This window comes from Cyprinus carpio, chromosome B8 (assembly GCF_018340385.1).
Source record: "Cyprinus carpio isolate SPL01 chromosome B8, ASM1834038v1, whole genome shotgun sequence".
NCBI classification, from domain to species: Eukaryota; Metazoa; Chordata; class Actinopteri; order Cypriniformes; family Cyprinidae; genus Cyprinus; species Cyprinus carpio.
In genome coordinates this window covers 3,476,613-3,503,755 of record NC_056604.1, presented here as the reverse complement: position 1 = coordinate 3,503,755, position 27,143 = coordinate 3,476,613, and the positions used below count along the sequence as shown (strand labels likewise).

Sequence of the window (27,143 nt, the reverse complement as noted above, 5' to 3'; positions counted from 1 at the left end):
GCCCTAAACAGGCATTTTTTGGCCTCACTGGGTTACAAGACAAGTTTGACTTTCTGCTGATTCACTGTGGTGTCTTACTCTGTCTGCGGTGGCACTGGATAAGACGGCCTCCAGCACAGACGAGCTGTACTCCTCTGAACACAGCTGATCAGGAGCGGACTTCACCGCGATAGCCAGAGCCAAACTACGGCCGTGACGCACCATCCAGTCCACGCCTGACACATCCGCTGCACACAAACAGATAACATGAGAGGATCCAGTCCTAGATTGAAGTGCTTTTATTGATGCATCTCATCCCAAAGCACTTGCAGGCCCGAGATGTGTGTGATCTTACCGAGGACATGCTGCTGTAACACATTCTTGAGCTCCTCTTCTGACAGGAAGGCACACAGCTCGCCAACACAGCCTGCAGAGGCCATTCTCGTGGCATCCTACACACACACACACACACACACACACACACAGAGGGAAGGCAACAATGACACACTCTCAAAACCACATCCTGTGCTAGTTACTGTTTTAAAGACAAAGATCACATGCATTCATATCCTTGCATGTCTTCAAACATAGAAGTAACAGGAGTAAAAATAACTTCAGATAACAATATATACATAAATGTCAATACATATATATACAGACAATCTTTAAGTATTGTCTATAATAGGACTGACATAATATTTTCAGATAGCAATGTCTATATTTATAATATACTTACCTAATTATTTAAAACTTATGCATATATATACACACAATATAATGTTTACTCGACACTATTTAAATTATTACATTTATATTTTAATCTTTTGTTAATATATCTGTGCCGAGTAAACAAAACAAAAACAAAAAAAATGCAATACTAGCAGTGTTATTGTAGTAGCAAGATGCTACTATAGTTTTTATTTTGTTTTCATTTTAACTATTTAAAGCTCTAGTAATTTTGATGTATTTTTGTCATTATTATAAGTTTTAGTTTATTTAATTTTAATATGTCTATATAGTTTTGATTAATTTTGTTTTAGTTATTTCAGGTTAAACTAAATGAAAATTAGAAATGTTGGCTGTGCAACCTGCTTAAAAAAAATTATATATATCCTTTTCCTTTTTAATTATGGTTTTAATTTTAGCTAACCATAATAACCCTGACCAGTAGCTGTACCTCATCATGTCCCAGCATGCCCAGCAGTGTTGTGGTGATGTTCTTCCTGATGGTGGGGTCCACCTTTGCCCCTGCACCCTGGATGACGAAGCGCAGGGCCTGCAACATCGTCTCCCTGCAGAAAAAGACAATAACAGAGTGACTGACGAGCACAAAATAACTTCTCTACAGAAGATACAACAGAGACCTTAATTATAAAAAAAAAACAAAAATAATAAAAACTAATTTACCAAAAAAATTTGTAAAAAATACTAAATCATCAATGAATAATTACATACAGCCAAAAAACAAAACAAAGACAAAAAAAACAAAACAAAAAATATATATTTCAGACTACTTTCAAAAATAATTTATTTTTCCAAGGGTTCAAATTTGTCAGAATCTGTGGCTCTCTGGGATACTTAAATCTGATTGGTGTCAGTCTGTTATAAGCAGCATTTAACCGTAAAATTGCTCATTGCACCAGTGCACAAATACTATTTCCTGCATAGTTTTAGTTTCGTTTCTCAGCACTCTGTACTCTTTATTTTCACCTAACAAAATTATTTAAACTTAAACCAATATTTCATATTCAACTACTTGGTAAGAAAATTAATACTTTTATTAGCACAGATGCATTAAATTTATCAAAAGTGGAAGTACAAAAATAAACACTGCTCTTTTGAACATCCTATCCATCAAAGAATCATAAAAAATGAATCAAGGTTTTCACAAAATCTTAAGCAGCACACCTGTGTTTAACTTTGATGATAACTGAATTATTATTTCATTGATATTATGTTTCTTGAGCAGCAGTGAATCAGCATTTTAGAATGATTTCTGAAGGATCATGTGACAGTGGGAGACTGGAGTTATGATGCTGAAAATTCAGCTTTGCATCACAGGAATAAATTATATTTGAAAGTGATGTGAAAGTCGTGACATTTGTCAAGTATGGTAACCCATACTCGGAATTGGTGCTCTGCATTTAACCCATCGAAGTGCACACACACAGCAGTGAGAAGTGAACACACCATGAACACACACTCGGAGCAGTGGGCAGCTATATATCCAGCGCCCGGGGAGCAACTGGGGGTTCAGTGCCTTGCTCAAGGGCACTTCAGTCATGGGTATTGAGGGTGGAAGAGAGCGCTGTTCATTCACTCCCTCCCACCTACAACTCCTGCCAGCACCGAGACTCAAACCTGTGACCTTCTGGTTACAAGTCCAATTCTCTAACCAATTCTAAATTCTTTTAATGCATTTTTGATCAAATAAATGCGGCCGTGTTGAGCAGAAGAGACTTTTTTCAGTACAGTAGTGTATTTGTAATCTTCATGCCGTAACTGCTGCAGAAGTGTGCATTTGTTTATTGTGTTTCTTACCTGACTCCAGAGTCCTCTGCGCTGCGTATGGCCGACAGCTGTTCAGTGAACAGTGGATCTACTTTAGTGTGTATGGAGACCAGCTGACCCAGAGACTCTGCCGCCCGCAGCCTCACGGCCCGGCTGGAGTCCTGGAGGGCCTTCAGGAAGGTGGTCTGGAGCTGCGGCAGGAAGGGTTTCAGAGCGATGCCCACCTGCACACAACAGAGAGGAGTTATGAGTGTGAATGAAGGGTCTAACTCAGCATGAGGACGGAGGCGTGATGGACACTGACTTTGGCCAGCAGCAGAGTGAGCGTATCCAGCAGAGCCGTCTTCACACTCCAAGAGAAACGGTCTCCTAGGATACGGATGAGCGGTCCGGTGATGTTGACCACAGAGGGCCGCAGTGCCTCCGCTGATGTCAGTTTAATGACTCCGCCCAGCGCACGAGCCGCTTCCTCCTTCTGCTCAGGACTTCCTGTCAGCACGCCCTCCCTCAGCACGGGGAGAATACACGTCACTCCCTGAGGAAACATACACAGCATGTCACATCAGTGCTACTGCAGGATTATTCATATACTAGTACAGCATTTATTATTATTATTATTTTGAATTAACATATTTTTTATGTTAATTCTAGTTTTTTTTTTTTATTTTAGCACTTGTAATTTTGTAATTTTAGCAATTATTTTCTATTTTTTTATTTCTATTTAGCTTTAATTTGATTTCATTTCGGTTTTAATTTAGTAAAAAATAACAAAACTTTTATTTTTATAAAGCCTGTATTTGGACCAAAACACTTTGCTTTTGTAATTTTTATATATATTTTTAAATAATTCTATTTAGCTTTATATATAATAAATTTTTGTTTTATTAAATTTAGTACTCAGTGTGAGTTGAACTTTAGTTAATACTTATTATTCATTATTATTATTTACTTATAAATATTTCATTTTATTCTAAAACGTAATTCATTACAGACAATTATTTATAATAGTTTGTTTACAATAATGACACTTTAATTTTCATTTTCATAAAGAATTGCTGGAATGGAATACTTTGCTTTTCTGTTTTTCCCCCCACAAATATTAGGCAGCGAGTCATTCTGAAGTTGATTATGTGCTATCAGAGTTGATGTGCCGACTTTTGCTCTGTAGTTTTCTCTGTAAGCGATTCTTACCTTCTTGGGCAGACAGAATCCAGGTAGGTGTTGACCTCTGACCTCAGCGGCAGCAGAGCGGATGTCCCTGTGTAGGTCATCAATCAAGGACAGCTGACTGCCAGCATCCAGTTTCTGCACAAACACAGTGAAGTTATGAGAACTGTATCGACCAAACCACAATACCACTCATACGTCATTATTTCTTGTTTAAATCCTGGTAGTAGCATAAGCAATAAATAAATGAGAAAGAAATCACTTCTGCTCACCAAGGCTGCATTTAGTTGATCAAAAATACAGTAAAAATTATTTAATTATATTACTATTTAAAATAACTTCTTTTTTTTATAAATGTATTGTAAAATGTAATTTATTTCTGTGATGCACAGCTGAATTTTCAGCATCATTACTCCAGTCTTCAGTGTCACATGATCTTCAGAAATCATTCTAATATGCTGATTTGCTGCTCAATATTTCTGATTATTATGAACGTTGAAAACAGTCGAGCTACCAAATATTTTTTGTGGAAACCGTGATACATTTTATTTTTCTGGATTCTTTGATGAACAGAAAGTTCAAAAGAATTGTGTTTTTTATTTGAAATAGAAATGTTTTCTAACATTATAAATGCCTTCACCCCATCACTTTTGATTGATTTAATACCTCCTCGCTGAAAAAAAAAAATTAAATTCTTTAAAAAAAAAAATCACTGACTCCAAACTTCTAAACAGTAATGTATATACAGCACAATATTGTAATATTTTCTTACAAGCACTTTAATACATGAGTGAAGTGAGTATATGTATATATATGTGTGTGTGTGTGTGTCTAACTTGTTTTTGCTACTGAATTCGACACTTGAGATGTTATTTAAAACATCTCTACCTTACTAGCAGATCAAGGATCATAAAAAACTAGTTTATTTGTGGCTTGTGATTGGATCACATGAAACAGATGATAATACCAGGTAAAAACAAAGACTTTGAGAAGTTGCAGTGATGTACACGGATGAAAGCATCGCTTACCTTTGTGATGGAGTTGATGGTGTCCCAGCTCTGGCTGAGCACCTCAGGGTTGGGGTCGTTCAGGAGCCGCATGAGGCCAGACAGCAGCATGCGCGTGTGAGCGCTGTAGTCCAGCCGCGTTCGAGAGAAGTATCCGTTGAGGATGGTGACGGACGCCTGCCTCAGCCCAGCGTCTGCTCCTCGCGTGGCCTCCAGCAGATCCTCAATGATGATCCTCTGGCCCACTTCATCCTCCACCGAGAGGATCACAGTCTGACAGTTGCTCAACTCCTGCAGAAGACCAGAAACGCCACATATACACTGTCAAATAATTCTGATTCCTAATCATTTCTGTTGCAGAAAAAGTTGAGTGTGTGTATTACTGGTCAAAATGTTCTATAAAAAAGAAAATACATCTCACCAATTAAACATTTACACCATCAAAAATACATTAACTGTTTTTAACTTAAAATAACTGTCTTGAAATTAAATATATAGTAAAATGTAATTTATTCCTGTGATGTAAAGCTGTATTTTCAGCATCATTTACTCCAGTCTTCAGTGTCACATGATCCTTCAGAAATCATTCTAATATGCCGATTACATTTTTGATTGTCAATAATGAAAACAGTTGTGCTGCTTCATATTTTTGTGGAAACGGATGAATAGAATGTTCAAAAGAACAGCATTTATTTGAAACACATTTTTTGTAATAATTATACAACTGTAATATTATAATATTACTGTCACTTTTTTATTACTTGCTTTTTGCTGAGTGTGTTAATTTGTTATACACACATTTAAAATCTTACCCTAAAACCTTTGAATGCTAATGTATCATGGCTTTCACAAAAATACAAAGCAAATTAGCAATACAACCGTTTTCAACATTGATAATATTAATAATAATAAATGCTTCTTGAGCAGCAAATCAGCATACTAGAATGATCCTTCAGAAATCATGGAATAAATTACATTTTAAAATATATTCAAATAGAAAACACTTGAATTGTAATAACATTTCACTTTTGATCAAATAAATGCAGCAATGGTGAGGAGAAAAGACTTTGCTGCCCCCTAATTGTTGACTAATCACAGAGACTCAGAGAATGTAAAGACTCTACGTTTATTAGTTAGCACTCACAATAACAACAAAACGCGCTTTTGTAAAATAAAGAACGCAAACCGTCTCGGTCTCTGTGAACTCCAGCGCCAAACTTTGTATATCTTTGCCTTGCAGACATTAAAAATATATCGAGTATATAGAGAGTGAAATGTCTAATTTCAAATCAACCAATTCAAATGGAAAAATAATGTTCTCAGATTATGTAATCTGTATGAAGCATGCATACAGGCACATCACTACTGCAGAGATGACGAGTCTGTCGCCGACTTCATCTCTTAAACCGAACACAAAGAAAGCACTAGTTTATCAAATTATTAAAATGTTAATTCAGCCTCCTTACTGTTTTTCCCTGACACATTCATAATCATAGCTTCTGCAGTGCACTGTGGCAAACTTTATGCGTGTGCTTAAGCGCTTATTAGGCTTTGTAGGCAATTAAAGGCTCATTACAATGATTTGAATGGTTTATTAATAAACGTGTGATTAGTTGACTAATTCTAAGACTAGTCAGCCAGAAAAATCCGTAGTCGAGGACAGTCCTATCAAAAACATTAAAATATCTTAATTATTCCAATAGTTTTGACCAGTAATGGATTTAATGGAAATGATTGACAGCTGTCGGGTTCACCTGCAGGCACTCCTCTGAGCCCAGCTTGTCTTTGAGAGAGGAGAGCAGCGCGGGCAGAATCACCCCGAGGTGTCGCGTCAGAGCGTCTCCTGCCACAGCAGACAGGAAGGCCAGGACACGTGTGTTTACAGGAGGAGCCGTCAGCTGCAGAGGATAAAAATAAAGCGTTAAATAACACTATCTAGAATAAAGTCCAAATTTAACAGTTCAACAAGTGCAAGGAATATTCTAGTCTTTGTCTTTTCTCGCTATTGGGCGGCACAAGTTTGAATTTTTCAAGGTTTGTGAGATCAAATCTATCAAATATCAAGAGCTTAATCTTAACAAAACATTGTTAATAACTACACAAAAGAAAACGCACTGTGGTTGGTAAGACATTAAGCCAAAAAAAAGCTTTTATTATACTGACTTTGTTATTCAGAAGTCTGGATATACAAGGTTATTAATCTTTGTTTATGCACAGATTAGTTCAGAAAGGCAGCTAGTAAAGAGAACTCACCTTAGGCACCAGGTAAGGCAGGACGGATCGACTCTTCACAGCCATGACTTGTTTCAATCCATCCAACGCAAACTCTGATGTCTCTTCGTTCTCCTGCAACAAAAAGCACGTACATATTAGTTCACCATGCACCATATGTTTTAAAACAGCCTGGGCAGATAGAAACTGACAATTGAGAAATAGAGAACTAACCGTACTGCATTTATTTATTTAATAACCAGAAATGTTTCTTAATCAGTATATTACACTGAAGACTGGCGTAATGATGCTGAAAATTCAGCAACAGGAATAAATTACATTTTATACCATATTCAAATAGAAAATAGTTATTTTAAAATGCAATATTATTTGACAATTTTAACTGTATTTTTGACTAAATAAATGCAGCTTCGGTGAGCAGAAGAGTCTTCATTCAAAAACCCCAAACATTTGAACTGAAGTATATGTATATTAGATCTACTGAGCATAACTTACATTATTTATCTTTGTTTTCTTATTTATTTTTTTTTGTTTCTTAAAAGGAGAGTTAACCAAAAAGTGACAATTGTGTCATAATTTACGCACCCTCGACCTGTATGAATTTCTTTCAGCTGTTAAAAACACACACACACAAAAAGATATTTTGAAGAATGTTGGTAACCAAACAGCTGACGGTTGCCATTGCCAGCCATAGCATGGAAAAAATTCCCTTGGAAGTCAATGGCTACCGGCAACTGTTTGGTTACCTACCAAACTCACACAGGTTTGGAACAAGTGGAGGGTCAGCTGGGTGAATTATCCCTTTAATACTGTTTTGTTGCTTATTAATTGTGGGAAGGAGGCAGTACCAGTTGTTTGAGCAGTGTAGGCAGGATGTCGTCGAGGGCCTGGTGACCGATGGTGGCGTGGAGCTGCTCGAAGGTTTTGGCAGCCGCTTCACGAACCTCCTCCAGAGGATCACACAGGGCCTTACGCACGGTGGGAACCAGAGACTCGGAGAACACCAGAACCTGACACAAAAACACAGCTTCACTATGATGACGTGAACAGAAGGTTCCCGCTGAGCATATTTCATCAGCTGCAACTCACTGCGTCTTTGCTGGTGGACTTCATGATCTCGCAGAGGCCGATACACACACCCTGCCTCTCGTCGCTCTTATCCGAGCGCAGACCCTCCTCCAGGATGGGAATGATTTCAGGCAGGATCTTCTCACCTAGTTTCTTCACCAGGTCACCCAAAGTACGAGCAGCGATCTGGAAACACAGATTAACGTGAACAGCATAAGCAATGGAGGCATTCAAATTTTTTCTGTAGAGAAGCATGGACTGATCCATCGTACATCATTTTCTATTACTAGCTATTGCAAACATTATTTTCTTTAATATTTGGAAAGAAAAATTTTTCTTAAAATTAAGAATTACTTCTTAATTAACATAAAAAAGACAATAAATATGAAACAATAAATTATAGAATGCTTAGTATGATGCTAAATACACACATGTAGTTAACATGGAAACAAATTTCCAAAAAACAAACGCATTTTTTGCTGGCCACAGAATCAAAAGGGACTGCAGTTTGTCGCTGGATTGTACCGTTCTCTTGTCTGGGCAGGTGGAGGCCAGGAAGCCCAGCAGCAGCGTGAAGAGGGTGGGCAGGATTTCTCGTAGCGTTCGCGGCGTGTTCGACACCACGATCTTCCACACGTGAAGAGACGCCTGTCTGACCACCAGCTGTATGTCTGAGCGGCCCATGTAGAGCCCAGAAAGCACACGGTTGCGTCTCTCTGCGCCCAGCGCTCCAATAATGGCCTGGGGAAATATATTACAAACATTTACACACAAAGTTTCCTGGTACACAACAGGAGACAAGGGATATATTCTGGTATTGTACTGAAAGCATGGCTGTCATAGGCTGTCCTGTGGTCTGTTCCAGAGTCTTATTACGGTTACCTTAGTTGACTGGGCCGTGCCAAAATTGTCATCCTCTGATGCCGTCTCTGTTGTCATCTTTCCTGTTACCCCGGAGATATGGAACAGCAGGTCGCCTAGCAACTGCACTGAGCTAAATCTAAGAGAACACAAACACTCAGCATCAGCATCCATCGCTATAGCAGCAGTCCTCTGAAGTGATGGAAGGCGGATGTTTGGTACCTGATCCTCCAGAGGTCATCAAACAGGCCCTGCTCCAGCTCTGGCAGCAGCAGAGCGATGGCAGTCTCGGCGTACATGCTGATGATGCGCTGGCCAGCGCGCAGGGCCGTGTCTCGCACATACTCGTTCTCATCGGCCAGAGCCTGAACACATACAATCATCCACCAAACAGTTTATCTATGCTTAAGAGACAACTAGATGACAACAATATTCCTGTATAAATAGAATAAACAACTAGTAAAAGACAGAAATAGATCAACAAGTCAACAAGATAAAGCATGTTAATTTGCTGGTAGCCATTGATTTCCACTGTATCTACGGAAGTCAATGGCTACCAGTTTGGTTAACAACATTCTTCAAAATATCTTCTTTCATGCTGAACATGTTGAATTGGCGTCAGGGCTGTTGGGACATGTGAGAACTCTAATTGGATGTTCAGTTTAGCGAATGAGTCAGAGTTACAAATGACCTGCTCTTATCATCTGATCGTGGTTGTATCTCTGTATTAGTGCTACCTGATCTTAGCGCTGCGTTCGACACTATCGACCACAACATTCTTTTGAATAGACTAGAATACTTTGTTGGCATTAGTGGAAGTGCATTAGCATGGTTCAAATTGTACTTATCTGACCACAATCAATTTGTAGCAGTGAATGAAGAGGTGTCATATCGATCACAAGTGCAGTATGGAGTACCTCAAGGCTCAGTACTAGGGCCTTTACTCTTCACGCTTTAAATGTTACCCTTGGGAGATATCATCAGGAAACACGTTGTGAGCTTTCACTGTTATGCTGATGATACTCAGCTCTATATTTCTTTGTTGCCCAGCGAAACCTACCAATTTGAAAAACTAACGGAATGCATAGTCGATATCAAAACACTGGATGACGAGTAATTTCTTATTGCTAAATTCTGAAAAAAAAAAAAAAAAACAGAGGTGTTAATTATAATAATCTAGAACACTGTTTAACACTTGATTGCTGCTCTGTCAGTTCTTCGTCATCAGTTAGGAACCTAGGCATGCTATTTGATAGCAATCTTTCCTTTGAAAGCCATATTTCTAGCATTTATAAAAGTGCATTTTTCTATCTCAAAAATATATCTAAATTATGACCTGTGCTCTCAGTGTCAAATGCAGAAACATTAATTCATGCGTTCATGACCTCAAGGCTAGATTATTGAAATGCTTTATTGGGTGGTGGTTCTGCATGCTTAATAAACAAACTCCAACTTGTACAAAATGCAGCAGCTAGAGTTCTTACTAGAACCAGGAAGTATGACCATATTAGCCCGGTTCTGTCAACACTGCACTGGCTTCCTATTAAACATCATGTAGATTTTAAAACTTATAAAGCCCTGAATGGTTTAGCACCTCAGTACTTGAACAAGCTCTTATCGTATTATAGTCCTCCATGTCCGCTGCATTCTAAAAACCTCTGGCAATTTGATAATACCTAGACTATCAAAAATCAACAATGGGCGCAGGAACCAGTTGAGTCCTCTGCACAATCTAACTTTGCTGCACCATGGATCAACCTGCTGGTTCGTCTGGCCAGAGGAGAACTGGCCCCCCGACTGAGCCTGGTTTCTCCCAAGGTTTTTTTCTCCATTCTGTCACTGATTGAGTTTTGGTTCCATGCCGAGGTCGCCTCTGGCTTGCTTAGTTGGAGACACATAATATCCAGCGATATCATCGACTTGATTGCACAGATACTATTTAAACTGAACTGAGCTGGACAATGACATCACTGAATTCAATGATGAACTGCCTTGATATGACTTGACCAAAAAATACTGAGAAGTTTCTTAGATTATCTTCTTTTATGTTCTATAGTTTATGTTAGGCCTTTGAAGCCTAAATGTGTTATGTGTAAGAAATTTTATGTTGAATCAAATAAAATATTTCTTTCTACAGCTACAATTTGTAATATCTAATTGATACTTTCTCATTTAACATAAAAATGATCTTTAAATAATCTTTTGTGGGTATTTTCAGTCAAATTTATTTTGGGATTAATTAGATAAAAAATTTTAATCGACTGACAGCACTAACATAAATATATTTATATATTTATTTATAGTTACTCAATTTTAAAGTTTTTTTTGGGGGGAAACACAGATTAATCCATAGTTGCTGGTTAACCAGCAACATTTACTAAGAAAATAAATATTTTCTTAATTTATTAGGAAAATTAATTAATAAATTCCTTTTCTCAAATCAAGATTATGAAAATAAACATTACATAATTTTCTTTATATCTATCAATTAACGTCTATTTAATTAGTTTAATAATAATTAAATTAAATGTTTTACTATTTCTCAAATATTTAAAGAAAAACATTTCAATATCAATTAGATTTATAATACTTTATTATTAAGAAAATAAATTTTAAATAGTTCTCTAACAAATAAAGAAAAACATTAAATATTAGTTACTTTAAAAATGACTTATTATTAAGAAAATAAATCTCAGTATTTATTTCCCTAAATATTAAGTTAACATTTTCTTACTATTAAAATAAACATTTTCATAAATATATTTTTAGTATAGGAGATCATGATCCGCACTCACAAAAACAGTCCTCTTTTTTCGTTTTATTTTACATATTCAGACACCTTTTCCCATCAACGATGAATGTAAAATAAAACGAAAAAAGAAGACTGTTTTCATGAGTGTGGATCACGATCTCCTATACTAAGAAATTTAACAGATTGACAATAATTAAGTTAAATTAAAACCTTAATTATTTTCCTGAATATTAAGAAAGTAAACAGCTTCTTAATATTAAAATAAACATTTATTAATAAATATATTTTTAACAATTCAAGAGTTTCCATAAAGTTTTCAAACTCATTAAACTTGAAACGATGTGAAATTAAAAGTTTACGATCGTGCCGTCTCACCTTGAGGATGCAGGGAATGATGGGACCCACATACGGGGTGAATTTTTCCCCAAAGGTCAGAGGGAGGTAGATGAACATCATGATGTATCCGTCTCTGACGTGAGAGGCGATGTCCACCTTACTGGCCGTCTGAACCACGTCTGGCATCAGTTTATCCAGCTTCTCCACACCTAACGCTGCCATAACTTCAGCCAAACCTGAGAGACGGAGATAAAGAGGAATGAAGAACATGTGCAGGTGTAATATATGTGTGCTGCAGCTCTCTGCTGCCCTCTAATGGTGCAGCTCACCTTGAGCGGCACCGGATCGATCCACAGAGCTCTGTTCAGACGCCAGTGTCTCCATGAGCCACGGCAGCAGATCGTCGAAGCTGGACTCACCCATTCCCTTCACCATAGCTCCCAGAGCCTTAGCCGACACAGTCCGCACCTGATCCGACAGACGCGGTTAAAAACACATTCACATATAACACAGTTAATGCCAGCAGGCTTCAAAAGCTCTCACGGATCAGTGCGGCTGATATTACCTCGGGCACGGGGTCCAACAGAGACGCTTTGAGTCCTGGAATCACGCTGGGCAGATACGGAGACAGATCCTGCAAGCAACACATACAACACATAAAGAGTTAAAGCCAAGAGCCACTCAAGGTCATGAGTTACAGTGATTTACCATGGTGATATTATCTAAAATTATGGTGTCAATAAGGCCTAAAGTGGCTTGTTGTTTTTATGAAAGCATTTTATTCTAATGATACTTTTTCTGTTTGTTTGCATTTACTTTTTTGGCTCTACGCACCAGAAGCAAAAAGATTCTACTTATTTGGAGAACAACAATTTCTTCGAACATTGATTCTAATTACATTTTACATAAATAATCTGAATGAACAATTCTTTCACCTAACGAATCCAACTGCAGGCTGTATATGGATGCTTAAGCCACATTATCTGGTAAGCAATAACCGAACAACAAAATTCATTGCTGAATAAGTAATAATCGAAAATAAAAATAAAAACCTACTCATAATCATAAAAACACAAACAAAATGGATCTTGTCTTATCGTATCCTCACAACATAACAAACCTGAGAGTGACTGATGCTGCTTTTTCAGACCATTTGCCAATTGTGTTTTAAAATTGTTTGTGATTCCCCCACCCCCACATGCTCTCAGTCTGTAAGTTATTTCTGTCTTATTCATCCGCCCACTGCCAGGTTATTTTCAGAGCACTATCAAGCAAACTTTGTGGAAGTTGCTGCCTTCGACAAATTAAACACTGATTGAGATTGTGGAGGTTTTTCGTAATTCCTGCTCCATTTCTATAGATTCTGTTGCTCCCCTTAAGCTAAGGAAAGCCCAGGGGAAGGGCACCACTCAGCCTTGGTTAAATGATCATACCCACGCTCTTAGACAAGAGTGTTGTAAGGCAGAGCGAAAATGGAAGAGAGACAAACTCCAAGTCTCATATAAGTGTCTGATTTCATGCTTAACTAGCTACCAAAAGTCAGTTAAAGAGGCTAAGTATGAATTCCTATCCAAACTTATTATTAAAAATGCGAACCGACCGAGGATGTTGTTTAAGACAATTGATCTGGTGCTAAATCCCTTACCTGCCCCATCTCTTGATCCATCTCGGGGCACCTGTGAGAACTTTTTAAATATTTTTAGTAATAAAATATTGAATATTAAGGCTTCTATTAAGCCATCAACATATGATCCCACATTGAGCGGTTCACCAACAGATTTGTTAACTTGATTTCTTCAAATTTCCTCTGTACAGCTAGCTGATATTATTTTTAAGAGTCTGATGTCATCTCGGCTCGTCTTTTTTAAGGAAGTGTTTGCAACCCTGAGTCCGGCCATAATGGCCATCATTAATACTTCTTTAGCAAATGGAGTTGTACCAGCTAGTTTCAAACATGCTGTGGTTAACCCACTGCTTAAAGGGATACTCCACCCCAGAATGAAAATTTTGTCATTAATCACTTACCCCCATGTCGTTCCAAACCTGTAAAAGCTCTGTTCATCTTTGGAACACAATTTAAGATATTTTGGATGAAAACCGGGAGGCCTGTGACTGTCCCATAGACTGCCAAGTATATAACAGTGTCAGTGCTGTTTTCTTTCAAATCAAAGCTAAATACACAGAAACAGCGCAGAGGAGACTGTTGACAAAGTCGTTATTTTTGTTTTCTTCACTTACAAAATTGTTCAGGACGCTTCATATAACCCAGACTGCACGTCTGATGGCAGATGGAGTATTTTGACGACGACTTTCATACCTTTTATGGGCCTTGACACTGCTATTTACTTGGCAGTCTATGGGACAGTCACAGGTTTTCATCCAAAATATCTTAAATTGTGTTCCAAAGACAAACTGAGCTTTTAAGGGTTTGGAACGACATGGGGGTAAAATTTTCATTTTGGGGAGGAGTACCCCTTTAAGAAACCTCAAATTGACCCATCGATCCTCAGTAACTTCAGACCTATTTCTAGGTTGCCTTTTATCTTTTCTTTCCAGTTTGTTTATCTTCAGTTTGAATCCTATATCAGTATGTCCAATGTTTTAGATACTTTTCAGTCGGGTTTTTAGATCACTGCTACAGCACAGAAACTGCCACTGTTGAAATGTAAGCAATGACATTTTGCAAGTTCTTGATGATGGTCATATGCGGTGCTTGTATTGTGTTGATTTAGAGTTGCGGCTTTCTGATCATAATATTCTGTTACATCGGTTGGAAAAGTTGGTGGGTATTCAGGGTGTCGCTCTGCAGTGGTTGGCCTCTTATCTTAAAGAGAGAACCTTCTCAGTGAGCATTGGGAAGTTTTCTTCTTCGTCAGCTCCTTTGTCATGCGGTGTGCCCCAAGGGTCCATTTTACCCCCTACACTTTTCACACTACACACTCCCCCCGGGTGCCATTTTTAAGAAATATAAGATTTCATACCACTGCTATGCTGACGATACACAGTTCTATCTTCCAGCAAAAACTGACAGCAGTGATTCTTTGGATGGGCTCTACGACTGTTTTGAGGAGATAAAATGTTGGATAGCTTAAAATTTTTTGCAACTAAATGAAAGCAAAAGCGAAATACTGATTTTAGGCCACTCTAGGACTTCATCTGTTTTTAATTTAGGGTCTCTCTCTCTGCCAAAGTTCAAACCCATGTAAGAAATCTTGGGGTTACATTTGATTCGTTACTCAACTTTGAGAAACAAATTAGCACAGTGGTAAAGGGCAGCTTCTTCCATCTGAGATCAATTGCTAAACTGAAACCTCACAAAGATCTGGAGGCTGTAATCCATGCCTTCATAACATCACACCTGGATTACTGTAATACCCTTTACTGTGGCCAGCCTCAAACAGCGATTTCTCGTCTGCAAATTGTCCAAAATGCGGCAGAGAGGCTTCTTACTGGAACAAAAAAGAGGGATCACATTACTCCAATTTTAGCGTCTTTACATTGGCTCCCTGTGAAGTTTAGAACTGATTTTAAAATAACTGTCTTTGTGTACAAGGCTTTATCTGGTCTTGCACCAAAATACATCAGTGACCTTCTGAGTCCTTACTCTCCTCAAAGAGCACTTAGGTCTACTAATCAGCTTCTCTTAACTGTCCCACATTGTCGCTGTAAAACCAAGGGTGGTCGGGTTTTTTCAGCTGCAGCTCCTAAAAATTTGGAATAGTTTTGCCTGTAAATGTGAGACTGCTTTGCTCCTTCACTAGCCAGTTTTAAAGTCTGTTCTCAAATCTTATTTGTTTTCCTCAGCTAGCATTTGATTAAACGGTCAGGTTAAGGTTTTGTTGTCACAGTTTGCTCTGATTCTATGTTTACTGTTTTTATTTATTTATTTTTTTTTATATACATTGCATGTTTTCCTTTTAGCTTGTTATATACTGTGTTTTGTTGTACAGCATTTTTGTGCAACTCTGTTGCTTTTAAATGTGCTAAAGAAATAAATTTTGACTTGACTTGACTAATAAAACTGAGAAAAATAAAACTGTTTTTGAATTTTGTTGCCAGTACTAGTATTTTGTTTGCACTACTGGTTAAATATCACTAAATGTTAAATATTAATAAACTTCATAAAAAAAATAATAAGAAAATCATCTAATAAAAAAATTATCTCCTAAAAAAATATTTCTGATTATTATCAATGTTGAAAACTGTTTTTTTTTTTTTTCAGGATTCTTTGATTAATAGAAAGAATTAACTGAAATTTAATTGTTTGATCAAATGAATGCATCCTTGCTAAATAAAAGTATTAATTTCTAAAAAAAAAAAAAAAAAAAAAAAAATGCTTCTTAATTGGCTCAATCCAATCCCAAAAAAGGATTTGACAACAATTGTCTTATAATTATGCAAATTTAGTTTAGTTACAAACTTGCATAACACCAGCATAAAAGATGAGCAGAAACGGTGGAAAAAGGAAACGGGGACGCTATAGCAAGCTGTTTTAAAGAAGCAATACTATTAGTGACTTCAACACAAAATTTTAGGATATAAATGACCACAGGCTACAGCTCTTGTAAAGACCAGCATCAGCGGGCGTGTGGATGTTCCCACCTTCTGGTTCAGTCAGTAGCGATGCTACATTGTTTTTCCGATGATCTGCTGCTTTGTTGCCATACTGCGTGTGTCGGTGTGGAAACGTGTCACATGCAAACTGCTCGTCTGGTACGTTAGGCATATACAGAGCCAGAGACGTTGAGCGTCGATTGGAAGTGCAATCAAACTTGGTGTCCAGCAGATGTTTGCATCGCAGGTGAGCGCTTCCTATTGAGGACGGGTCCGTCTAAAGCGTCCAGCAGGATGGGGGTGATCGCTGTCCAATTCACAATATCAGTTCAGTGATTATGTATGGACCGAACACTTAAACGCTTCATTTAAACCCCACTGTGCTACACCTTCCATTCAAACCAACAAAATTTAAGCAATAATATTTCATACCCAGGATCTCAGGGTTGCGGATGACGGAGCCGATCTGTCGGAGCGCTTGCTGACCGGCCTTCTGCACCTTCACGTGAGAGTCGGTCAAAGAACCCCGTTTCAGTTTGGGAACGATGTTCGGCAGACATGAGGACAGCTGCTTAGGAGCGCAGTACGCCATCGCACCCAACAACTCCACCGACCCTATAGACACAGCCACGAGCGTATTACAAATAATACAAAACCATTACACTTCTGATAATAATTAAGCACTGATAATAATTAATAATAATTCTTATAATAAAACTTATAATAAAAAAAATTATAAACAATGTTCTGCACTTCCTTATAAGTAACAGTAACAATGATCAATAAAAAAATAATACTACATAATACTAATAACAAAAACTACAGATTTTATAATTAAAAATAATACTAACAATAAAATAATAATAAAAAAAACTTTTTTTTTTTTTTTTAATTTTTTTTTTTTATAAAATACAGAACGACATAATAAATATGATAATCTGCATTACCCGGTGAAACAGTGATGATTAATAAAAAAAAATGTAATAAAATGAAAACCTATACTTACAATAATTAAAAAATATTATAAAGACAAATAAATTATGTAACAGATAAATCGTAAAAAATAAAATACAATAAAATCAATTAAAAGTAAAAATGCTACAAATATAAATAACAATAAAAATAAACAATGCTATGAATTTTTATGTGACAGTGATAATGATAATTAATAAATAATAGTAATAATATTAATATTAATAATTACAAAAAACTATCAACATAAAAAAAAATAAAAAAAAAAAAAAGCAATGCTCTGCATTACCATGCATTACATGTGAGGAGAATGATAAATAATAATAATAATAATTATAATATAAAATAAATAACAATTAAAGAAAATATTATAATAATTTAAACAAAATATACTATATTTAAAAAAAAAAACTAATAAAAAAAAAAATGCTAATTAAAATATAAAAAAATATAAATTACAACCTCTCTAGCAGACAAAGGCCTGAAAACTACACTGCAAAAAATATTCTGCATCACAAAACAGACCTGCTTTGGTTCTCCAGGACTCCTCCTCCAGAGCCACCAGCAGAGACGGCAGCACCAGCTTCACGCCGTGAGCGCTCAGATTCCTCATCACAGCCTTAGCGCAGTCATCCGCCGCCTGACACACAGCAAACCATCATGCAACATCTCAATGAACAGATACCTTCATTTGCAACCTCAGTCTAACTAGAGACACAACACAGTTTGAGAGAGAGAGTAGTTTGCAGGACTTACTGAAAGCAAAAAAACTAGGGATGCACCGATGTATCGGCTGCTGATATTTATTGGTCGATTTTTCCTCAATTTACAACCATGGCATATCACCCCATACAAGGAAAAACCGGTGTTGCCGCCGTATCTATAAACAAAACCGATGGGTTATTTCTTACAATTAACTGCGTGAAGGCACTTGAGCTTTATAATGTCTGGGCATGCATACCCCTAGCGCTGCTGTCTGCACTTTAATGCTAATCAAATAACAAAAGACAAAAGATCACACTCCAAAAGGAAATGGAATGAGCCCCAGCATCCTCAGATCGTTCTACACCTGCACTATAGAGAGCATCCTGACGGGCTGCATCACTGCCTGGTTTGGAAACAGCACTGCTGGCAACCGCAAAGCTCTGAAAAGGGTCGTGCGAACTGCCAGCCCCCATTGTTGGAGGTGAGCTTCCTCCCTCCAGGACATTCTACACCAGGCGGTGTATAAGGAAATCCCGGAGGATCATCAGTGATCGTCCAGCCATCCTTCCCACAGACTGTTCTCTCTGCTGCCCTCAGGAAGACTGTTCTCCGCAGCATCCGATCCCGCACTAGCCGACTGAGGGATAGCTTTTTCCCTCAGGCTATCCGACGCTTTATGAACATCTGAAGACTAAGGCACACCTATCCAGCACCCTACTACGCATATTAAACTTCTCCACACAATATGGTATGCCACACACTGCACTTTAACTTTGACAGTTTCAACACCGAACTATGTTAACACAATAATCTCCTGCTACCACTGGATTCATCCAATGCACATTCCATAAACATTTCTGTATCCCAAGCCCACGTACACTTAGCATATTTTCATGCGTATCTATGTCTACATAATGTAGAATGTGTACATTCTGTGTATAGTGTATAATGTGTAGTGCTAACTGTATGTATGTTACATATTGCGTAAAATGTGTAGTTCTAACTGTAAGTATGTCCAATAGTACACTGTGTGTACTGACTATATGTATGTGCATATTGCATATTTTCACCTGTTGAAGTCTGTTATGGTTATATTGTTAACTGTTTCTGCAATTTCTGGAGCACGCTCCCAAGAATTTCACTCACCAAGGCACATGTGCTGTGGTGATGTGACAATAAAGTGACTTGACTTGACTTGAAAAAAAACACCATAAGAGCTAAACAAAACACAGCACGAGAAGTACACATTAAACTCTCTCTCAGCTGCATTATCATCAACAAAGTGAATTACACAAAACTCTTATTACAATTAACAGTAAACAAATATATACAGATCTCATGCCTTTTCGGGGGGTGCTTAATAAACTGACAAACTTTAAATCCGAAGAACTGCGTGCTTTCATTACCCATATAGCTCCGTAGACTGGAAAACCCGTCAAAATAAGAGTCCTGTCTTAGTTAAGGAGATCTCATACATATTTAAACTTACAAAAAAATATTAAAATGTATAGAAAGAAATTTAAGGTTTAATCATAATAAAGTCTGTTACAATAAAGAAAGATTAATATGCATTTAATTTATACAGTGAAGTGTTATTTTACATTTCTGTACCTGAAAACTGTTAAACCTTCCTAAAAAGCACTGTTTATTTAATATGCATCTTTGTTCTTTTGTATTTATGTAGGCCTGCTGAAAGTTAAATGGATCCAATCCATGTTCATAAGAAATGATATGATGATGCAGCAATAAAACTGCTAGTATAATTTAATGCAGGCATTTTTGAACTTTGCTGATATAAAACATGATCAAAATACTATCTATTTTGATGCTAAAATTTCGAACACGAGAGGAAGTGACAAATATCGGTATCGGCCAATAAGTGTCGATATCAGCCCCAAAAAATCCTATCGGTGCATGCCTAAAAAAAAACCCTGCCACAAAGTTCCTGATGCTTAATGTATGTAATGCAGGATTTTGGACCCATGAGATTTCACTGTGGACAGGGCCACCAAGTTCAGCATGATGAATTTAAATACAGTGGCTGTATGATGCAAGGAAAAAAATTGTACAGTATAAAACAGAAGAGATTGTACCTCTCTGACGTACTGGTTCCCATCACCAAAACAGAGCAGCAGGTGAGGGAGGACATGGACCACGTACGGCTCAAACAGCTTCCCCAGCATGTTACACAACATCTCAAACGCAAACAGAGCACCTGTCACAGAGAACATGACAAGCTTATTTCTACCTTCAACTCTCACTTTCTTCTTAATTTGAGCATTTTCTTTCTTTACTCCGCATTTATATTTATTTGGGTTTATTTAATAGACAAATAACCAACAGAAAAGACAGAATTATCTGGAAAAAAGTAGGGAATGGGAGCAGTACACAAGCTGGACTCGAACCTAGGGATGTAACGATTAATCGCGAGCCGGTTGAAAATCGATTCAAATATGTGATGATTCAAATCGGTTGAGATGCTAAACAAATCACGATTCATTTAGGTTTAGGAGTTTATATGAATGCATGTCTGAGGGGAACTTAAATGTTATTTTTTCTTTTCATCTTGCCTCTGTATAATAAGTGCAGCGCTGCTTTGTTTACAGCGGAAACCAAGGAAACGCTTTAAGCGCCACCTGCTGGCAAAGAGTGAATCTGCGTCTCGTTCAGCTCGTGTTTCATGCAGATATTTTTATGTATAGTTTCACAAAACAAAAGTAAAATCATTCTGTTTTTGCTTCAAATTTTTAAATTCTAAAATCTAATTTAGATTAAAAACTGCTCATGTTGCATGGATCATGTTTAAAATGCAGTGGTTGCCTGCCTCTCATTTTAAAGAGCACAGACAAAGCCTTGTTTTGTTTATAGGAAGAGATTTATTTTATTTGTGTTTCTTATTTATTTGATTAGGTGCTTGTTTGAAATTTTCAATTTAGTTTTGTTATTTACTTTTACATTCTATTTAAATTTTGTTATGTAGCAGACGCTTTTATCCAAAGCGACTTCCAAATGAGGACAACAGAAGCAATCAAAACCAACAAAAGAGCAACGATATGCAAGTGCTATATATCATTATAGTGTTATATTTCAATTTCACAAAGAAACATGCAGAATTTTGTTTTCCACAAAGCTTCATAATCCGCCGCTCTGCTCACCTTCTCTGCGTCTGGAGTTCTTCTTGTCCTGGATGGCGTCTGTCAGAGTGGTCATGATCTCCTGCTGTTTGAGAGACAGGATGCCCAGACCTTTGACCAACCCGGCCAGTCCGTACGCAGCTCCCTTCCGCTCGGCGTATTTGTCGCTCTCCAGCAGGAGCTGCAGGAGCTTCCGCACCATCCCACCGGCGTCCTCCTTTATAGCAGGAACCAGAGGAGGAAGACAGCTGGCCACCGACTCCTGAACCTGAGGACGACCAGAGACGCAGAGAGACAAGCAAGTTAATATACCAGGTGACCAGACCATCTGAGATGAATGCAATGATGTAACTGTTGATGAAAAAAAATTAAAAAAATTTCATAAGTAAACAAATTAAATTAACCAAAATAAAACAATTAACAAAAATGAAAATTAAAAATTAATTAAAATGAAAGTATTGCCTTTAGAAATAAAAAATATGCACATTAAATATATATATATATACACAGTACAGACCAAAAGTTTGGAAACATTACTATTTTTAATGTTTTTGAAAGAAATATAAAAATACAGAAAAAAATGTAATATTGTGATATATTATTACAATTTAAAATAATTGTTTTTAAATTTATTATACTTTAAATTATCATTTATTTCTGTGATGCAAAGCTGAATTTGTAGGATCATTATCACATGATCCTTTAGAAATCATTCTAATATGATGATTCATTATCAAAAGTTGGAAACAGTTCTGCTGGCTTAATATTTTTTCCATGAACATGTGATACTTTTTTAGGATACTTTGATGAATAAAAAGTAAAAAAAAATCTATGTTTTTAAAATATAAATATTTTGTAATAAACATATAACACTACTGGTCAGTAATTTGGGGTCAGTAAATTTTTTTTTCTTTCTTTTTTTAAAAATAAAATCAATACTTTTATTCAGCGAGGATGTGTTAAATTGATAAAAAGTGATAGTAAAGAAAATATATTATTAGAATTTTTTTATATTTTGAATAAATGCAGTTCTTTTTAACCTTTTATTCATCAAATATATTAGACAGCAGAACTGTTTCCAACACTCATAATAAATCAGAATATTAGAATGATTTCTAAATGATCATGTGATAGACTGGATGTTACATGTGACACTGAAGGCTGGAGTAATGATGCTGAAAATTCAGCTTTGCATCACAGGAATAAATTATTTTTTTAAAGTATATTCAAATAGAAAACTATTATTTTAAGTTGTAATAATATTTCACAATTATTATTACTGTTTTTTTTCTGTATTTTTTGATCAAATAAATGCAGGCTTGATGAGCAGAAGAAACTTATTTCAAAAACATTTAAAATAGTAATGTTTCCAAACTTTTGGTCTGTACTGTATATATATATATATAAAATAATTAACAAAACAAATACCATATTAACACTGGCTGGATGTTAATTCCAGCTAAACACAGAAACAGAGATGCAGACCTGCTGTGAGGGAGTGGACAGGGCTGTGATCAGCTTGGCCACAATGGGTTTGACTTTAGGGTCGCTCTTGTCCAGATGTTTGGCCAGCGAGCCCATGAGGATGACCACGCTCTGCCGCACAGCATCGTAGCTGGCGTCCTGTGGCGCGTTCTTCAGAAACTCCTCAGACACGGGCAGCAGCGAGTTCACGCTATCCTGAGAGACAAACACAGAGACAGGAAGTGAGCGCTGCTTCAGGAGAATCCGCCTGGATCAGGCTCAGTTTAGTAGGATTTATATAATACCAACAATTCATTATTAAATATTTTAAGTCAGCTTTAATTGTTTTCAGTTTTTTTATTTTAGTTTAATTTTTAGTAATTTTGTCATATGCTTCTGCTTTAATTATTTTAATGTTACTATTTAGGCTTAATTTCCTTTTAATTCACTTTTAGTTCAGTTTTTGTTTTTCAGGCATAAATTTTAGTGCTTCAATTTAAACTTTCAAAATTCAGTTTCTAATTTTCATTTAGTTCAAGTTTATCACCTATTTTATTATTAATTTCATTTTAGGTAGATGCATATTCACTTGTGCTTTATTATTAAAATGTACATTATACATGTATATATTCATTGTATTTTTTTTATTTACAAAAATGCATATTCACTTTAGAAATCTACATTATTTTAGGAGGCAGAATAATGTATTTTAATGTACTGTTATTTTGCCACAATGCATATTCACTTTAGAAATGTACATTATATTAGCTGGTGAAACAAAAGCAATTTTGTTATGTGATTTATATATATATATATATATATATATAATATATAGTATATATATATATATAGATATATTAACTATCTATGTTTCATTTCTTTTTATTTCAGTTTCAGATTTAGTTCTATTTTAGTTTTTTTTTCGTTTAGTAATTTGGTAACACTTTATTTTAAGGTGTCTTTGTTACACATAACAATTAATTATAGACAATTACAAGCAAGTAACCCTAAGCCACACCCTAATCCTAACCATACAGTAAGTACAGGTCCTTCTCAAAAAATTAGCATATTGTGAAAAAGTTCATTATTTTTCATAATGTAATGATACAAATTAAACTTTCATATATTTTAGATTCATTGCACACCAACTGAAATATTTCAGGTCTTTTATTGTTTTAAATTACTGATGATTTTGGCATACAGCTCATGGAAAACCCAAAATCTCAAAAAATTAGCATATCATGAAAAAGGTTCTCTAAACGAGCTATTAACCTAATCATCTGAATCAACTAATTAACTCTAAACACCCTACAAAAGATTCCAGGCTTTTAAAAAACTCCCAGCCTGGTCATTACTCAAAACCGCAATCATGGGTAAGACTGCCGACCTGACTCCTGTCCAGAAGGCCATCATTGACACCCTCAAGCGAGAGGGGTAAGACACAGAAAGAAATTTCTGAACGAATAGGCTGTTCCCAGAGTGCTGTATCAAGGCACCTCAGTGGGAAGTCTGTGGGAAGGAAAAAGTGTGGCAAAAAACGCTGCACAATGAGAAGAGGTGACCGGACCCTGAGGAAGATTGTGGAGAAGGACCGATTTCCAGACCTTGGGGGACCTGCGGAAGCAGTGGACTGAGTCTGGAGTAGAAACATCCAGAGCCACCGTGCACAGGCCTGTGTGCTTTTGAACCAGAAACAGCGGCAGAAGCGCCTGACCTGGGACTACAGAGAAGCAGCACTGGACTGTTGCTCAGTGGTCCAAGTACTTTTTTCGGATTGAAAGCAAATTTTGCATGTCATTCGGAAATCAAGGTGCCAGAGTCTGGAGGAAGACTGGGGAGAAGGAAAATGCCAAAATGCCTGAAGTCCCATTGTCAAGTACCCACAGTCAGTGATGGTCTGGGGTGCCATGTCAGCTGCTGGTGTTGGTCCACTGTGTTTTATCAAGGGCAGGGTAAATGCAGCTAGCTATCAGAGATTTTGGAGCACTTCATGCTTCCATCTGCTGAAAAGCTTTATGGAGATGAAGATTTTCGTTTTTCAGCACGACCTGGCACCTGCTCACAGTGCCAAAACCACTGGTAAATGGTTTACAGGACCATGGTATTACTGTGCTCAATTGGCCTGCCAACTCTCCTGACCTGAACCCCATAGAAGAATCTGTGGGATATTGTGAAGAGAAAGTTGAGAGACGCAAGACCCAACACTCTGGATGAGCTTAAGGCCGCTATCGAAGCATCCTGGGCCTCCATAACACCTCAGCAGTGCCACAGGCTGATTGCCTCCATGCCACGCCGCATTGAAGCAGTCGTTTCTGCAAAAGGATTCCTGACCAAGTATTGAGTGCATAACTGAACATAATTATTTGAAGGTTGACTTTTTTTTCTATTAAAAACACTTTTCTTGACAAAACAAATTATTAAAACAACAAAATAAAAAAAATAAAACACCTGAAATACAACAAATCTAAAACAAAACATCAGTATTAAAACAATAAAAGACCTGAAATATTTCAGTTGGTGTGCAATGAATCTAAAATATATGAAAGTTTAATTTTTATCATTACATTATGGAAAATAATGAACTTTTTCACAATATGCTAATTTTTTGAGAAGCACCATTAAAATTAATCAAATACTAAAAAGTACAAAAACACATAAACAAACACAAACAAAAACAAAATAAAAAAAAATTAATAACAATTAATTTAACTTTTTATAAAATAATAACTAATAATTATTTTTAATATATGTTTTTGATAGTTTGAGTACCTTGCCGTGTGTGTTGAGGGCGGACAGCGCTGCGTCCAGCATGCAGCGTCGCACCTCCGCGTGTCTGTCGTTCAGAGCGTCCGGCACAAAGAACAGGAAGAGGGGTGTCACCTGACTCTCATCCAGGAACTCAGCCAGTTTGTTGAGCGCCAGAGCAATGCCGCACCTGCACACAGGAAACGCATCACTCACAGGCCCTACCCATGGAGGAATCTGATCGATCAACTCTGCTGAAGGTGATTTTCAACTCAGTGCTCATGGACCGCATCTGTAGCATGATGTTGATTATCACAAATATTTCTGATTAAAACATGCAGGGAATGTATTGTATATATTGTATAAAGTTCCGCAGGCAAATATGCAGCACTGTGAATGTTAAAAATAGGTTTTGAAAGTATAATCAGAACATTATATATAAGCATATAAACATGAGAAAGACATGACTACCTTGTCTGTGTCAAGATATGCAGTCATTTAACTGCCATGACCAGCTAAACAAAAGGTTTTGGTTAAAAGGTTAAATGTTATAAGGATGAAAATTAAAACTAATAGCCAACTGAATCTAAAGTAAACTAAAACTAATAAATAATAATGTTCAAAAAAAAACAAACAACCTAAATAAATTTAAAATCAAATCAAAAACACACACACACAAAAAAAAATCTAAATAACTATAATTTTTATAATACATCTCTAATAAACTGACATTGCCACAAATGTTGTGAAAAGACATCATAAATAATAAAAAAAAAACTAAAAATAAAACTATGATAAAATCAAAAACAAAAAAAACAAAACAAATGTTGACCAAAGATATAACAAATGAAGGAAGGAAGAAGGGAGGAAAGGAAGGAAGGAAGGAAGGAAGGAAGTAATGAAAACTAAAAATAGACTAAAACTAAACTGAAATCACAAAAAAAAAAAAAAAAAAAAAAACTTTTCTAAACTTTTTTATAACTCTGCCATTGTTGTCCAAAGACATCATGAATAAAGAAATGAAAGCTAAAAATAAAGACTAAAACTATAAGACTAAAAATATTAGAGACATTTTCTAATATAACTATATAGTAATAGTAGTAATAGTAATAGTAACTATATTTTTTATAACAACTCTAACATTGCCACAGATGTTATCCATATATATATATATATATATAATAAACTAATGAATAAATAAATAAATGAAAACTAATAATTAAAACTAAAACTGAAATCAAAAACAGAAAACTAAAAATGAGACGTTTTCTTAATAGCTATAATTTATTAACCGATACTTACACAGATGTGGTCAAAAAAAGATATCATGAATGAATGAAAACTAAAAATGAAAAATAAAACTCAAAAAACAAAAAATTAAAAAAAACAGAGAAACTCTCCAACTATAATTTCTATAATACCTAATGGACTCATTCTCTCACCTGGCCTCCCATTGGTCAGGAGGAGCTTCAGAAATGACGCGTCCCAGAGTGTCCAGAACCGGAGGAGGTCTCTGAACACAGACATCTGAGCGTTAAATCAAAGACGTCCCATTCACTCCTTCACAATGACAGCCATTAAACTTTAAATAGTAGGGCAATGAATTAAAAATGACCGTCTGGGTGATTTATGACAGTGAACGCAGCGGTTTTTATT

General features: G+C 36.4%; 1 protein-coding gene across 1 annotated transcript in view; it reads right to left on the bottom strand.

The window, feature by feature from the left end:
* Nucleotides 1–27,143, bottom strand: part of LOC109072208 (eIF-2-alpha kinase activator GCN1-like) — a 52,387-nt gene that overhangs the window by 4,460 nt on the left and 20,784 nt on the right. The window contains exons 31-55 of the mRNA XM_042730395.1: nucleotides 26,930–27,000; nucleotides 25,512–25,677; nucleotides 22,764–22,958; nucleotides 21,300–21,546; nucleotides 20,238–20,359; nucleotides 17,965–18,079; nucleotides 16,900–17,082; nucleotides 16,686–16,774; nucleotides 12,479–12,547; nucleotides 12,243–12,381; nucleotides 11,953–12,149; nucleotides 9,048–9,190; nucleotides 8,847–8,964; nucleotides 8,490–8,705; nucleotides 7,986–8,150; nucleotides 7,745–7,906; nucleotides 6,918–7,010; nucleotides 6,419–6,562; nucleotides 4,686–4,955; nucleotides 3,682–3,795; nucleotides 2,795–3,025; nucleotides 2,521–2,714; nucleotides 1,157–1,271; nucleotides 335–431; nucleotides 79–227 (exon numbers count right to left, since the gene is read on the bottom strand). Of these exons, the coding sequence (XP_042586329.1) occupies nucleotides 79–227; nucleotides 335–431; nucleotides 1,157–1,271; nucleotides 2,521–2,714; nucleotides 2,795–3,025; nucleotides 3,682–3,795; nucleotides 4,686–4,955; nucleotides 6,419–6,562; nucleotides 6,918–7,010; nucleotides 7,745–7,906; nucleotides 7,986–8,150; nucleotides 8,490–8,705; nucleotides 8,847–8,964; nucleotides 9,048–9,190; nucleotides 11,953–12,149; nucleotides 12,243–12,381; nucleotides 12,479–12,547; nucleotides 16,686–16,774; nucleotides 16,900–17,082; nucleotides 17,965–18,079; nucleotides 20,238–20,359; nucleotides 21,300–21,546; nucleotides 22,764–22,958; nucleotides 25,512–25,677; nucleotides 26,930–27,000 (3,804 nt within the window). The remainder of the gene's footprint in view (nucleotides 1–78; nucleotides 228–334; nucleotides 432–1,156; nucleotides 1,272–2,520; nucleotides 2,715–2,794; nucleotides 3,026–3,681; nucleotides 3,796–4,685; nucleotides 4,956–6,418; nucleotides 6,563–6,917; nucleotides 7,011–7,744; nucleotides 7,907–7,985; nucleotides 8,151–8,489; nucleotides 8,706–8,846; nucleotides 8,965–9,047; nucleotides 9,191–11,952; nucleotides 12,150–12,242; nucleotides 12,382–12,478; nucleotides 12,548–16,685; nucleotides 16,775–16,899; nucleotides 17,083–17,964; nucleotides 18,080–20,237; nucleotides 20,360–21,299; nucleotides 21,547–22,763; nucleotides 22,959–25,511; nucleotides 25,678–26,929; nucleotides 27,001–27,143) is intronic.